Raw genomic sequence first — 15582 nt, forward strand, 5'->3', positions numbered from 1 at the left:
ATTTTGGTACGCTATAAACTGGGAAAAGTAGCTAAGGAAATCCACAACAAATTGACTTTAGTAGAGGGCCTCAAAAACCAAAACCGTCTTGGAGCACCAATTAAAAACGTTGAGAGCGGCAACTCATCAATAATAGTTTCCTTTTTCCTTTACATCAACTTGAAGCCCAATCATCGTTGTTCTATAGTACTATCGAAAGAATTATTTATCATTTTTATCTTCCGAAATTCGCATCACGCTGGTTGAGAAGTATTTGGAGAGAATACAACTATGCATAGATGATAAGACCTTTGAACAAATATTTGTAAATATACTACTTCGTTGCTCCTTAAATATAATTTGTATAAAAAATTTATTTATACCTTAAGTATAGATAAAATTTTTTCACAAATTAATAACATTTTTATTACATGATTACTCAAATAAATATTGACATTTCGAACAATTAAGTTATAATAGTTCAATAAGAACGATGAAACTCCACTTTTTAACAAATATCGTTTTAACGTTTTAAACCAAATCGCAAGGATCACATACACACAATTAGAAGATCAAAACTTGATGTTGCAAATAACACTGTTGCATAAATCTTCGTTTTTTAAAAACTGATGGCTTAAACACAAGTAATGTCTAGACTGTGAAAATATTTAGTTTTTATTTAAAGATATCTTTACAAATTTTCACAAAAATATTTTCATTTTTAACTTTTCAGGTTTTTTCTTTAAAAGTTACAGTGCCTTGCATCCCGACGATATTTTTGGTTTGAGCAAAAGTACATTAGGCTGGTCTTATACGCAGTCAGTTACGCAATTTAATCTGTTTTAGTCACGTTTTCTTACCTCGTTCCCGGTTTTAGTTTGCTAGTTTAATAAATTTTGAAAAAATAAAGAAAAGTGGACTCCATCTAGTCTATACAATTTAACTACCGAACGTCTTCTTAACAAACTAAAATTAAAACAATCTCTTATTAATGTACTAAACGTGTGTTAGTTTTATAAAATTAACTTTTGTGACCGCAAAACGCAACCTTTTTATTAAACTATTAATTGTAAATAGTAAAAAGTTAATAAAATTAAAAAATATTTAAAAAAAAAAAAAAAAAAATTAAAATTCTTCAATTTATAAAAATTTTTATTTATCATAGTTTTAATTTAATTTTTAAAATTTTTAATGACTTAAAAAACTTAATTTGTAACAAACAAAATTCTCTATTTGTTATTTAATATGCTTATTTCTGTTTCTTACTTTTTTTCTTAAATTTTAAGGTCTGTGAACAACTTTTTCTATTTTTATCGAAGGCTGAAAATATCTAGTTGATATTTTTTAAAATTTTATTTTAGTAAACTGTGAGTTCTTGAGAAGTAAATAGATGTATAAATTGTAATGAATTTTCTTTAAACTTTTAAAACACTGATAAAAGCAGGTGCGACAACATAATTTGTCAGGAATTGAAGTTATCAAGTTATTTTTAATGAGGTTTAGAATGTTTGTAGAATATAAAAATGCATCATCTAAACTTTCATATGAAATCCTCTCATATTTGAAAACAAGTTTGTAATGTGGAGGATTTTTAATTACATCTGAAGCTCACCTTCATCCAAATGCTAGAAAAAAATGCGGACTAAACGGAGATAGAAGACGAAGGTTTCCAAACTTAAACATGTTCTTGTTTTATAATTAATGAGAAATCTAAATTCAAAAATCAACTTTTGTAAACACCTGCGTCTTTTAACTAAAGAAATGGTGAAGTTCTACTTAAGCAGCTGACGAAGGAAAGAGAAAATAGACAACCATTTTCATCTTAGAGATATATCTCATCGTATACGTTTTTAAAAACAAATTTAAAAAAATTAAATTCGATACGATTTATAATAGTTAAAGATAAGTTTTTGTAAGGAAAACTTTTTCTTACAAAGAAGCTGTATGTAAGTATGTATGTATGTATGTATGTATGTATGTATGTATGTATGTATGTATGTATGTATGTATGTATGTATGTATGTATGTATGTATGTATGTATGTATGTATGTATGTATGTATGTATGTATGTATGTATGTATGTATGTATGTATGTATGTATGTATGTATGTATGTATGTATGTATGTATGTATGTATGTATGTATATGGATGAATGTATATGGATGAATGTGTGTGTGTTTATGTATGTATAAAGTCTAAAACGTGTTAGTTATATATTAAATTGTTATTAAAGTTTACAAAAACTAAAAGTTTATGAAAATTAAATCTTTAATATTAGTTCTTTTGAATTATTGATTTGTCTATTATAGTATAATATCTACATCTAGTAGCCTCAAGTGTTTATTGGGGTCAGAAAAAAAGCACATACTTTATTTTTCTAAGTCATAAGTGGATTTTTATTTCTCTGCTGGAAGTTTTTTTCTGAAAATACCTTTTTACTATTTTTAATTTCTTTGTTTCCATTATAATTAAATAAATTTTCCAACTGGTTTAACTTGTTCTGTACTAATTTTTTAGTAGTAATTTTGAAATTTTATTTGGTTTACTTTAACTATAAACAATAATTTTTACTTTTTTTTTTAATTTATAGACATAATTTTTAATTTGATTTGATTTTTAGTTATAAATAATAATTTTTAATTTTGTTTGGTTTTTAATTATAAGCATTAATTTTTCTCAAAATTTTTATAAAAAGAAAAATGTTAAGTTTCATTGAAAAGAAAAAGAATTTAATGTCAGAAATCACAGCAAAAATAATTTCAATAACTTTCTGTCCTCTTAATGTACTTGCAATGCATATATCAATATCATAATTGTGACAGAATTTGTAGTACACAAAATCTTCAAAGAAAAATTTGCCCTAATATTATTTACTTGACTTTCCATAACATTCATTTCCTTTTATTTAAATGGATTTATTTCAAGTAATTAATATTTAATTTCTTTTTAGCAAACTGATAGCAAGAATAAGAAAAAAAAAAGAACAAGTCAATAAAAAGTCTTCTCTTAGAATGACAACCAAATTTGTAAGTTTTTTTTATTATTGCTGTTCATTTTTTGTTTTAAAAATTCAGTTTTTTAAATGGGTTTTTACTTTTGTTAACATACATTAAAATATCAAATGTAAGAAGCTATTTTCTTTATGATATGGTATGGTATCAATGACATACATTTTCAATCTTAAAATCAAAAGAAGATAAATGTTGCTATAAATTTGATTTTATTTCTTATTGCTTCATAACTTCACAGCTTATAGTTTTTGTTTTGAATACTTTTCTTTTTATCTTCAACAATTCATCTTATTTTTCTTATTACTTACAATTACAATCTTTCCTATTCCTAAAATGAAAGAATTAAAAGTGATGTCTCTGTTTTTTTTTTCGCCTTTCATTAGATTTTCAAAGAAAGTTTAGAATTTGAATAAGAAGTAAAGTAAGCTATTTAAATGTGAATAAATCTGTTTTCAAATGAAAAGTAAAAGTACAAACTGTCTAATAATATATTCAATTAATATTCAAAAAATATACCATAGCCCTTTTTAGCAAAAAATTTGTTTCTAAAGTTTACAGATAAGATGAGTTTTTGTTTAGTTTTGTGCATCTGAAACAGATATGTTTTATCTTAATTTAAAGACATTATCATAAAATTTGTTACTTTGTTGTTGTTATTGTTCTTTGTTTTTTTAAATCATATTTGCAAAAATTTTTAACAAATTTTGAATTTATTTTCCAATCAATGAAAGCTTAAATGTGTATGAATAGGCATATATAAGATTTTTCAATTATATATATATATATATATATATATATATATATATATATATATATATATATATATAAAGCCAGTGATTTGTAATTATTTCTTTCTTTTCATACTTGTTTAATTTTTAATTTTATTAAACACCTTTTTAACCTCAGCCACAATCTAAATCATAGTTAAATAATCGTTGGTATTTCAAATACATTTTGAAAACCTAGGATTATTCACAAACATAAGAAAATTATTTGTGTAAATAGATTATCTATAAACATGAGAAGGCTTTCTGTGTAAATGGCATTCAATCAGGTATGGTTGGATAAAAAATGGTACATATTTTTTATGTGCATGCACATGAAATTGAAACTTAGAAAAGTTAAACTTATGTATAAACTAATGGAAAAGTTGCTCACAATAGTTTGCTTAGAAAAACTTGAAAAACTTGTTTTATATCTTCTTTACATTATTTTATGGTTTATGAAGTTGTTTGTTTTTTTTTTAGATAGGAGATGGAGAAAAGATTATAACTACTGTACTTTTAAATGGTGAAAGAATTCATATTAGAGTTCATGTAAGCAGCTTTCTTTTATACCTTTTATAAATTTTTAAACAACTTACTAAACTGTATAAAAATGGCTGTATGTATTTTATAAATCAATGTAGTTTCTAGTTACTTAATATTTGAATTAGGTATAATTTATTTTTTTCTGAAATAATTTTTTTTTGGTTTAATTTTTTTTTGAATGCTCATAAACAATATCTTACTACTATATAATGCTTTAAAAATTAGATTGATTTATGTAAATTTAGTTCCACTTGTAGATTATAAGCATCATTTTATCAAAGATTCTATATGCTCTCAATTTTTTTTAACAGTAAAACAGTTTTCAGAGCAATTTTTTTTTTATAATGGGAATGATTATAATGCAGAAATTTTTTTAGTAGCCCAGTTTTAAGTGACTTGAATTAAATCTATAATCATAGAGAAATTTAATTGACAACTATGTGTTGAATAGTTAGTATTATTCAATCTTGTATTGAGACGTTATTTAAGAATTTTACTTCTTTCTTAGACACATGCAAATGCACAGAATGTGTTTGATGCTATAGTTCAGTATATCGGCCTAACAGAAGTGGTTTATTTTGGCCTCATGATAATCAAAGGTATTTTTTTGAAGAAAATATTAAAAAAGTTTAATACTGTATCAAAAAGTAATATAAAAGTAATATAGTATTTATAGTGATTGCATTTTAGCAATAATGGTATTTGTGTTAAAGTTATTGTAGATTGAGTTTGGAAATATGTAACAATAATTGTAGAAAAACAGTAAAGTATAATGGTGTTTTCATTTTTAAGATGGTGAGCAACAGTTTCTAGATTTAGATGAGAAGCTAAGTAGACTTGCAAAATATGCACCCCACTTGTGGAAAGATGATGTAAGATTATGTTAAAATTCTTAATATCTGTTTATAATAGAAACATAAAAATATCAAGTTTACTAAAATGACAAATATATTTGATAGCTGTGGGAAAAAATTTTTTTATCTACAAAAACAAAATTAATATTTAAAAAAAAAAAAAAATGAAAGAAATAAAATCAACTATTAAAATGTTATGCTTTCTTTGTTTAATTTTTTTTACTTTTTCTTTTTAAGAATTCGTGTAATTCATCATTAGTATTTACTGTGTTCTTCAGAGTAAAGTATTATGTGGAAAACATCTGCTTGCTGCAGTGCGTTTTTTTTTTATTCATTGTATATATATATATATATATATATATATATATATATATATATATATATATATATATATATATATATATATATACATATATATATATATATATATATATATATGCATTAGGGTGATTCATCATTTAATGGAAAAAAATGTTTAAAAATCATTGTCCTCAAGGTTACCTGTGTTTCTCTATCAATTAAGATACTGCACACCAAAAATTTGAATATCTTAAGTATATTTAGGGGTTGCTATGATTTGTGAGATTGTCTGATAAACTGCTGATTTTAAGTTTTTGTATTTTTTCATTTAAAAAAATCAGTATCATAACTGATTGTATTTAGTATCATAACTGATTGTATCAGTATCATAACTGATTGTATTTAGTATTATTTATGATTATTTAAAATTAAATGTTTCCAATCAGATATTTAATAAATCTAATGATAATGTAATACCCTAACCACTGAAATTTGTAATCAATGTTAATTGTACATTGTTTTGTTAATTATATTCCTATTTATCATGTATTCTTATTTATTCTTATATTTTATTGTATTTTACTCTTATTCTTTTTTCTCTTATAGAAATTTTTATAAGATTCAAAATTGAAATTATGGCTAACACTAAATCGTCAGTTGAAGTTTGGCTTATTGGTAAACCAACTAAAACACTCTCCACTTCTTGGCTACCTTCGAGGTGAGATGCCCTTTCAGATTCTTTTCCATCACTTAGAAGAAGTGAAATAGAGTGTTCAATCTATAGTTAAAGCAATGCTAACAATCTGGGGAAGAAGCAGGATTCCAACTCAGAGAAACAACGCTGAAAGAAATCTCAAAAAACTTTACGATAAGTTCCTCTTTTTTAAAAGAACAGAACAAAAAATATAAACATTTGTTGTATGAAAGAAGAAGTTTTCAAAGCTGATTTTGCAGAACTCTTTGACTTTTCAGCAAAGTGCACACAGTTGTATAAAAAATGAAGAGGACAAAACATTTTAAATAATGCAACAAGAAGATCCATTACGCTGCAGTATGACTGGGGTTGATCAATCTTTAGCAGGTAAAGAAACTTTAAAGAGACTTAGAGAATATCATCTCATGATTGTGTCAATATCTCAAACACTGTCCACTTTTTGTTGTAGGAACAGGCTCTTGGACACCCTGTTGAGGAGCTATCATTGTCATATAGTACATTCCCTACAGTAGATTCAAGAAGACTGCTGCCAATGAAGCTTCATTTACTCCTGATCCATTCATCCTGCGCTGGGATGGAAAACCTCTACCAGATATTGCCAGTGAAAAACAAAAAGTGGACCAAATTACCATTCTTGTCACTGGAATTCCACAGATTGTTTGAGGAACAGGCAAGGAACATGCATTTTAGGAATTCCACAGATTGGTTGAGGAACAGGCAAGGAACATGCAAAGGGTTGAATGTGCACCCTTAAGGATTTGCAGGTGGAAATGCATGTGTCTAGACTTGTTTTTGATACAACTTCTTCAAATACAGGGGTAAATATTGGTGCCGGTACAATTCTCAAACAGAAACTTTGGACTTATCTTGAATATCGTGGATAGCCTGCAAGCATCATGTTTTCGAAATTATGCTTTCCAGTTTTTTCACAACATCTTTTGATTATATTGAAAGATGAAGACCATAATTTCTATATTATTCTACTTTGTCTTGTAGATCTGCACAGAAAAATTTTTTTAACTGCATTGAAGGCAAAAGTATGAAAGATGACTCAATAAACTGTTTTAGACTTATTCTATGCTCAATATTATGTAGCTGTTGTGGTAACATGCAAGTTATTATACAATTATAATTACTAAAACCATAATATATTTGACTTTAATTGATAATGTTAAAAATCATAGCAATCCCTAAAGATTATTTGATTTGCTTCAAGTTTTATCTTAAAGTCACTAATAACATATGGATAAAGGGGAGCCTTGAGAAGATCAGTTAGGCTTTACTTTAAGATTTTGAATCACCCTATGAATGTGTGTGTGTATATTGTGTATATATATATATATATATATATATATATATATATATATATATATATATATATATATATATATATATATATATATATATATATATATATATATATATATATTATATGTATGTATGTATGTATGTATGTATGTATGTATGTATGTATGTATGTATGTATGTATGTATGTATGTATGTATGTATGTATGTATGTATGTATGTATGTATGTATGTATGTATATACATACATACACATTCAAAATTTCATTGAATTTTCACTTGACAAATAAAAAACATCTGGAAATGTAGTTGTTAAGATTAAAATAAGGTTTGTGTTTCTTGCTTAAACAGAGAACAGCAAACACGACATCAGTACTATTTGCAACTTCGTAAAGATGTTTTAGAGAACAGCATCAGGATACATGAAGATACTTCCATGGTTCTTGCTTCCTATGCATTACAAGCAGAATTGGGAGACTATGATAGAAATGTTCATGGAATTGACTATTTTGTACCACAGCACTATTTACCAGCCAGGGTATACATTTTTCTTAAACTTTTTTATCTGACTATTGTCTGCTTCAGTTTTTTTTCACTTGGTATACTTAGATGTAGAAATTATTTTTGGCAATTTTGATTGTCAACAATAATTTACCTGATTCTATTGGAAGAATGAACTGCAAAGATTTTTAATGTTTGTTTTAGTAAAAGTTCTTGAATTGAGTATCTTTGCTTATAGTTAAAATTTATTAGATACAATCTGATAATTTAATTACTATTGACATTTGCAGTTAACAGTTTTAGTCTAAAGTATTTATCTAATAATTTATTATTACTTTTCAAATCATAATTATTTACAAAATGGCAATTTTAAAGATTTCTTTGTTTTTTTTTTCCAAGGTGGAATAAACCCCCCCCCCCCCCAAAAAAAAAAAAAAAGTTTTATTTTTATATTGTATCACCAGAAAAATCATCACTAAAGCTAAATGTTAATAAATATCAACTTACTTCTTTTAGGCTATTGCAAAGCTTGCTATACCTTATATTAAAAATACTTTACCAGCAATGCACCAATCACTTCGTGGTCTAAGTGAAAGCCAGGCAGAGATAGAGTTTTTAAAGGTATTACTCTTTCATTACAAAAACATAAATAAAACCTATAGAAAAAAGTTCTTAAGTATAAGTCCTGTCCTTTTGACTAGTTTTTTTTTTAAAATATCTTTTTAATTTTTATTTTTAGGAAGCCCAAAAGTTAAGTGAGTATGGCATATTGTTTCATCGGGTCTACAAGGTGGGATTAGAAGCTACATTTAAATCTATGTTTTGAATTTCTTTGAATTGAAGTTTAATGAACTTTTTTTTTAAAAGTTTGTATATCAGTGAAATGGAATTTTTGTAGAAAGAGTATTCAAAGCAAATTCCACACAATATTGGAATATGTCTTCGTGGTTTAGTGATATATGAGGTGATTTTTTAAAGTCATGTCATCCCTGAATGTTTCAAATTTGAATAAGTATTCTTATATAAAAATATATATTTCAGACCATTCCTTAATATTTTAGATTGCAAAAATATTTTTATTTATAAGTATATTTCTTCAGGAAACTGGTCCAGTAAGAAACTCTTTATGTAAATATCCCTGGTCAAAAGTTAAGAAAATGTCATTCAAGCGTAGCAAGTTTATAGTTGAAGCTGATACACCAAATGTCAAATATTCAAAGCTTACATTTTATACTGCCAGCTACAAAAGGTTCTAATCCCCTTTTCATTCTTTTTTTAATGGTTGTGACAGCAGACAATATCTTTTTTATTTCTTTGTAGATCAAGTTATCTTCTTAAAATCAGTTCTTCCTTTTTCAATTTCCAAATGAAGATGGGGAGCAAGATTGCAATGTTACCTGAGCATGTTATGCAAAGTAATTTTATTTCATATTTTCAATGCTAATGTAATTTTTCTTCATTCTCTTGCATGATGTGTTAGTATTATCTAAATTGAAAAGAGTTTGAAAATGTTCAGGAAAAAAAGTTGTCATTGAGTCAGGTAATCAGCATGCCAGTATTAGCATAGCATTTTAAATTGACTGCCTAAATAGAAAATTAAACTTACATTTTTGATATTATGCAGATGATTTGTCATGACATGTCATTTGCATAGAATCTAAATTTACTTCTACTAATTAATGCCCAATAGTGATTTTCACCAATTTTGTTAAAACATACCACTTTCTCTTAACATTCACATTCTCCCTCTAAACATTGCTTTTAATATGTTCTAAAATCATTATTAAAAGTGTTGCAAAAATGATATGTATTGGTTGTATTGGTAACACCTAACAAAGTTTTTCAAAAAAAAATTTGCTTCTCCCATGTACCCTTTTTTTTTTTCTATTTACACCTTGTCTGGTGATGCAATTGAACTAAGTTGATAGGTTCCTCTGATAGATGATTGTCCTATGCTATTTTAATTGTTGTGAGTGCATCAAAATGGGTGATTTTAAGCAAATTGTCAAGCTGTTCCAGTAAATCCTACTCCATCAAATATCCCAGAATTGCTCTGTTTTTTTTACCTTTTGAAGACTTTTCTATTCAGCAAATATCATTTCCAGCTTGTTAAAGCAATCTTTGGCTGTTCAAGTAAGTATTCCAACCTTTTCCTAAAATGCAAACACTGCTTTGATTGACTAGCATCTTACATTATAATTTTTTTACTCTGCAGAGATGTGACTACACACACATCTCTGCAGAGATGTGAACTAGCATTTTACATCATCTAGACTACACCACATCTCTACAGAGATCTTAACTAGCATCTTACATTATTATTTTTTTACTCTGCAGAGATTTTTTTACTCAGCATCAGTATGCTTGGGGTAAGTTGAATCAATCAAATCTAATTTCTTTGAGTCTTTTTACAGCCTATACATATATATTGTGTGTTATACTAGTGGATTAGGTTCACTGTGAACTAGATGTTTAGAAATTTTTGAAAAGACAAGAATTGGCAGCTTTCCACCTGTCAGGTTCTGCTAATGATCTTGGCTTTTTTTCAAATCCTGATTCCTGATGGTATTTGGTTACTCATGTTGAATAATAATTCAAATATCTGATTCAGATTCTTCATTCAGATTTTTGGACTTAAGAAATTCTGAAGTCCTCTTTTCAAAACTGAAACGCTCCTATAAGTACACAGTAGCAAGCACAGGGCAAACAGTATGCATGTAGTCTAAAATAAAACATGTGACACAGGAGAATGACAGTTCCATTCAGGTAAAATATTACTCTGATGAATATTCTTATAATTGCATTTTATGAATTCTTCATCTATTACATGCAATTGTCAATACACCTTCCTTTTATTTGACATCTTTCACAAGCATTTAACCAGTATGGCTTTTTATTCATTTTAAATAAGACTAAGCTGGTGCATCACAATTAAATGCTAATATGGATGTATAAAATATCTTATTATTATACCAAATTTTATCTGATTTTAACCTTGTGTATTTAGAAATAAAATCCAATAAAAATTCATTAACAGAACATGGTTAGCTTTTTCTATAAAACAAACACACCACAAAAGGTCTATATTTTTTAATGCAGCACAAAATTGTCAAGAAATTATCAGCCGAAGATTTTTTTAATGGTAACCCATCAAAATTAACCATTTGTTCAATGACATTGTAATCATTAACAAATACTGGAGTTTCTTTTAAAAATTGTAGTATTTTTTTTTTCTTAACCATAGTAATAGTAACTTAATCTTCAATTATCTAAAAATGGTGTAATTGAAGGAGTCACTTATATAGCTGAAGAGTGTGACTGTCAAACTCTTCAGTTATATAAGTGACTCCTTCAGTTGTTCAATCCTTCAGTTGTTCAATCCTTCAGTTGTTCAATCCTTCAGTTGTTCAATCCTTCAACCATTGAAGAAGTCACTTATATAACATTTTGGCAAACTTAAACTGTGTTTTCTTAAAATATTGAGCAAACTATCTGCACGTTCTCTGCTACATTGGCATTCTATAGGCTTTAATTGCTTTTAGGACATCAATGTTGTTTTTAGGTTCATTTTCTGTACTAAATAGAGATTTGTCTGTGTCAATGTCAGAATTAAACTCTGGAATTATATATATTATATCATTGAGGCTCAATGTAGATTAGTGATCTTTGATTAATATCATTGCATTCATGATTCCTTCCAGTTTCATTTATAAGTTTTTGCATGTGTTTGCTTGTTCAGCATTAAGGCTTTAGATAATTTTGTTGAGAGCTCATTTATGACAAACCTGTAAAACATAAGCCTTCCTAGTACTAACTTATGACTATATTTATAACATTATAATCCTGCCTTATTCACCAACTCCATGAAATTAATGCATTTTTCTCACTCAGCTTATTCATTTTTTCTCCATACTATATCATTTATTTTCTCCATGTCATATCATTTCTCAGCTTAACCTCTTGAATGCTTTGAATGCTGTAAGTAAGATTTATCACTATTTTTAAAATGTTGAATTGTAACATTAGCTTGTGCAACCAATACACATCATTTTGACAATATTGTTTGCCAGATGGGTATAAACATTCAACTTAACAGATTTTTTGATCTTATTTAAATTTATTTTTAAAGTGTGATCTTTAAGTAAACCAGTAAATTTAAAGTAAGAAGCTTTAATATAGATACTGTACCTGTTGTGCCATTAATGCGCAATGAATCTGGAGTTCATCTAAAGAGTGGCCTTACTTCTGAGCCTAATTCACACAGCGTTGTTTCTGCTCGACAATCTGGATCTGGCAAAGATAGTCCAAAATCAAAATCGCAAATTAAGCCAGAGGTAATACTGGATTTTATTTATTTCTAAAAATAATTTTTGTATTGTTAGACAAAATAAGTTGTATTAAATATAAATTTAAAATCTTATTGTAAAAATAGAATATTTTTTCATTGTTAAAAATTTCTTAAAAAAGTTATAAAAATTTGTAGCATTATTTAAATAATTTAGCATAACTTAAGTATTGATATAGGTTTTCTTTCCAAAAACTGCATTTAATGTTTATAATAAACTTATCAATATTAAATTATTATTTTAGCTGATTGAGATGGAAAAAAACGAAGATTCAAAAACAGAGATCATATTGTAATTTTATTTTGCGCTTCTTTAAATTTAAAGTAAAATAAAATAATTGAAGGATAATTGATTAAACTATCTATAAAAAAAACAAAACATTTAAAGGTATTTAAATAAAGTAACAACTTTGTTTAACTATTAAATGATGGAGTTAATAATTATTTAAAATTTTAATTGCACTTATAAAAAGTTTTATACTCAAAAAATGGTTTAAAAAAAGGTTCAAACTTGTATAATTTATCTGATTATTTAGGTGAAGCAATATACACTAGATTTGATTAAAAAAGATGGAAGTTTTGGGTTTAGTATAGTGGTACCTTTATTTATTTTTTAATAGTTTTTAATTTAAAAAAATATTGAATTTAATCATAAACATTTTTCAAAAATCTTTAACTTGTTTATAAATTCTTAGGGGGGCATTGAGCTGGGTGGTATATTTGTGAAAGATATTACTCCTGGTGGCCCTGCAGCTCTCTCTCGCCAGATAAATGCAGGTGAACACTGTTTTTGTGTTTTTTAATATTTTTAAGTTGATGTTCATTGTGATAGTTCAAGATAGTTCATTATTGTGTTTATCTTAAGGGGATCGAATTGTTCAAATAAACAAAGTCAGTTTTGAAAATGTTACACGCCGAGAGGTTTGATTAATGCATCTCTAGAAATTCATTTAACATGTCTGCATTATGTTGTTATTGTTGTATTTTAAATTTAATCTTGATATTATTTCATCCATAAGTTACTTTTATTAAGGCTATTAACACACTAAGAAATGCAGCAGATAAATCTAAATTTATCATTGAATCATTTGGACAAAATCTTGTTATTGAAGCTGATGCATCATTAAATACACCTCTTGTTATGTCTACACAGTCAATTACAATGACCCAACCACAAATACCTTTGGTACAGACTGAACGAGAATCTGTAAAAATCTTTATTTTTGTTTTTTATTGCTTGAAAAAATTGTTCTTTTTGTTTTTTAATTTATTAATGTATTATGCTAATTTTTAAAGAGACTGCTTTATTAGATGAAAAATTTTTAAAAAGATTTTATTTCAGGAATTCATTCGTGTCAATCTGGTAAAGCACAATAATACCTTTGGTATAGGATTTACAGTAAGTCATTTTATTGTTCAAGGGCACTTTAGCAGATAAATATCTTTATCTATGTCACTATACATCAAGCTGAATTTTGTTGCTTATTCAAAAATAAAAAAATGGTTGTATAATAAAAATTCTAACTTTTATTCCAGGGGGGCCCTGAACTTGGTGGTGTTTATGTCAAGTCTCTTCTTCCACATAGTTCTGCTGAGATTGATGGTCGAATAGCAGTTGGTAAATATTGTTTTTGCATAAATTAGATATAAAAACTCTCTTCATTTTTACGATTTACATTTAAAGTTTAAAGTATGATTTTTTAGGAAGTTTATTTTTAGGTGATAGATTAGTTGAAATTGATCAAGTCAACGTGGAAAATTTCACAAGAAAAAAGGTTTCTCTTTGAAAACTATTTAAAAAAATTGTAAAGCTAAGGTTTAGTCTTATTGGTATAATATAAAGTAAGAAGGTAAAGTGCATCATCATCATCATCATCATCATCATCATCATCATCATCATCATCATCATCATCATCATCGTCATCATCATCGTCAATTTTTTTTTCATAATTATGAGAATGAATATTAATTAGGTGATAATTAATATTCTGCTTATTTAGTCAAATTTTTTATTATAATACATATAATATTATCTCAAGATTCAAGAGTTCTTAAAGCAAGTTCAAGGACATGTGTGCATAGTGGTTGAGCGTTACAAACAATTACCATCTGCTGGTGGGTTGATGTATATTGATCGAGAGAAAGTCTTGAGATCAAGTCCTGTTAGTGTTTTTTTTTTAAGTTTTTTGTCATTGTTATTATTAGTATTATGAATAAAATATCATAAATAAAAAAATTATTTAAGTTTTTATAATTTTATGTTCTTCTATAGAACTTCACTTCAATAACTCTGAGCAAGAAAAATGACAGTCTTGGATTTAGTATCACTGTATGTTGTTTAACTTTCAATAGAAAAAAGAAATGTAAATTTACTGTTTAGAGTATGGATGAGTTCTCATTAATAAAAGTCTTGAATAGTTCTCAAGAAATAACCTTTTAAGTGTTTTCAAAAAAGATCACTTATGTGTTTGAAAACATTGCATTTGTAAAAGTTTTTAAGTTCTAGTTTAAAGTGTGATCTTCAGAATGAAAACAGGGACTTGTTTTTATTTATCCTTTTCTTATCTTGAAAGACAAGAAAAGGATTAATAAGAATGAGACTATTAAATTATTTCCTACTTCAAAGTGTTAAAAAATTGTTAATTGCTCATTTAAAAAGAACTTATTTCAAAATGTTTTAGGGTGGGTTGGACTTAGGAGGTATATTTGTAAAATATCTAAATCCTAATGGACCAGCAGCATGCGATAAAAGATTGGAAATAGGTATCTCTTAATTACTATTTTGTTTCTAATTCATAATTAAAAAAGTTCAAAAGCTTTTTTTTTTACTGTACTTCATTTATTTTGTTACAAACTTTAGTTAAAATTTTTATGTATGATTTATCAAAAACTATTTTTAAAGGAGATCGTGTTGTGGGAGTCAATGATATAAGCCTTGAAACTGTTAGTCGGCAAAAGGTTTGTTTTTTTTTTAGTAAATACTTGTAAAATTTGTTTTCTTCTTTTTACATTTAAGAATAATGTTTAATTGTTAGGCACTAGAAATTCTTCGTAATGCCACTTCTCCTGTGAATTTGATTATTGAAAAGTGTATGTCTCCTGGAGGTCCTCTATCAAAGATAACTGATTCAGGAATAAAACTTTTGAGATCAGATTCCATAAAGTCATTACCTACTCAAGCTATGCATAGGTAAAAAATCATTATAAACAAATTTAAATTATTTATTTTACATAATTTTCTTTTTGTAAATGTAATTTA

At 26.6% G+C, this 15582-nt stretch overlaps 1 protein-coding gene across 6 annotated transcripts in view; it reads left to right on the plus strand.

Moving 5' to 3' along the window:
• The first annotated feature begins 1736 nt into the window (after positions 1-1736).
• The window catches only part of LOC145184636 (tyrosine-protein phosphatase non-receptor type 13-like), a 36133-nt gene continuing 22287 nt past the window's right edge, over positions 1737-15582 (plus strand). For 5 of the 6 annotated variants that reach the window (XR_016453839.1, XR_016453840.1, XM_090091985.1 and 2 more), the window contains exons 1-24: positions 2886-3007; positions 4240-4308; positions 4811-4901; positions 5095-5174; positions 5394-5470; positions 7829-8015; positions 8495-8599; positions 8718-8768; positions 8877-8942; positions 9079-9227; positions 9299-9393; positions 12158-12312; positions 12860-12919; positions 13019-13100; positions 13189-13244; positions 13357-13530; positions 13666-13722; positions 13860-13941; positions 14043-14098; positions 14363-14485; positions 14596-14652; positions 15005-15086; positions 15226-15281; positions 15359-15513. Coding sequence is in view for 4 of the 6 variants with exons in the window: in XM_090091985.1 (XP_089948111.1) it covers positions 2993-3007; positions 4240-4308; positions 4811-4901; positions 5095-5174; positions 5394-5470; positions 7829-8015; positions 8495-8599; positions 8718-8768; positions 8877-8942; positions 9079-9227; positions 9299-9393; positions 12158-12312; positions 12860-12919; positions 13019-13100; positions 13189-13244; positions 13357-13530; positions 13666-13722; positions 13860-13941; positions 14043-14098; positions 14363-14485; positions 14596-14652; positions 15005-15086; positions 15226-15281; positions 15359-15513 (2180 nt within the window). In the remaining 2 variants the exon portion in view is untranslated. Of the gene's footprint in view, positions 1926-2885; positions 3008-4239; positions 4309-4810; positions 4902-5094; positions 5175-5393; positions 5471-7828; positions 8016-8494; positions 8600-8717; positions 8769-8876; positions 8943-9078; positions 9228-9298; positions 9394-12157; positions 12313-12859; positions 12920-13018; positions 13101-13188; positions 13245-13356; positions 13531-13665; positions 13723-13859; positions 13942-14042; positions 14099-14362; positions 14486-14595; positions 14653-15004; positions 15087-15225; positions 15282-15358; positions 15514-15582 lie in introns of those variants that run through there. The other variant, XM_090091986.1, reaches the window with a different exon arrangement.

The sequence above is a fragment of the Hydra viridissima genome, unplaced genomic scaffold, assembly GCF_058129835.1.
Source record: "Hydra viridissima isolate aposymbiotic clone 2 unplaced genomic scaffold, HvirCarnegie_v1 scaffold_7, whole genome shotgun sequence".
In the NCBI taxonomy this organism is placed as follows: Eukaryota; Metazoa; Cnidaria; class Hydrozoa; order Anthoathecata; family Hydridae; genus Hydra; species Hydra viridissima.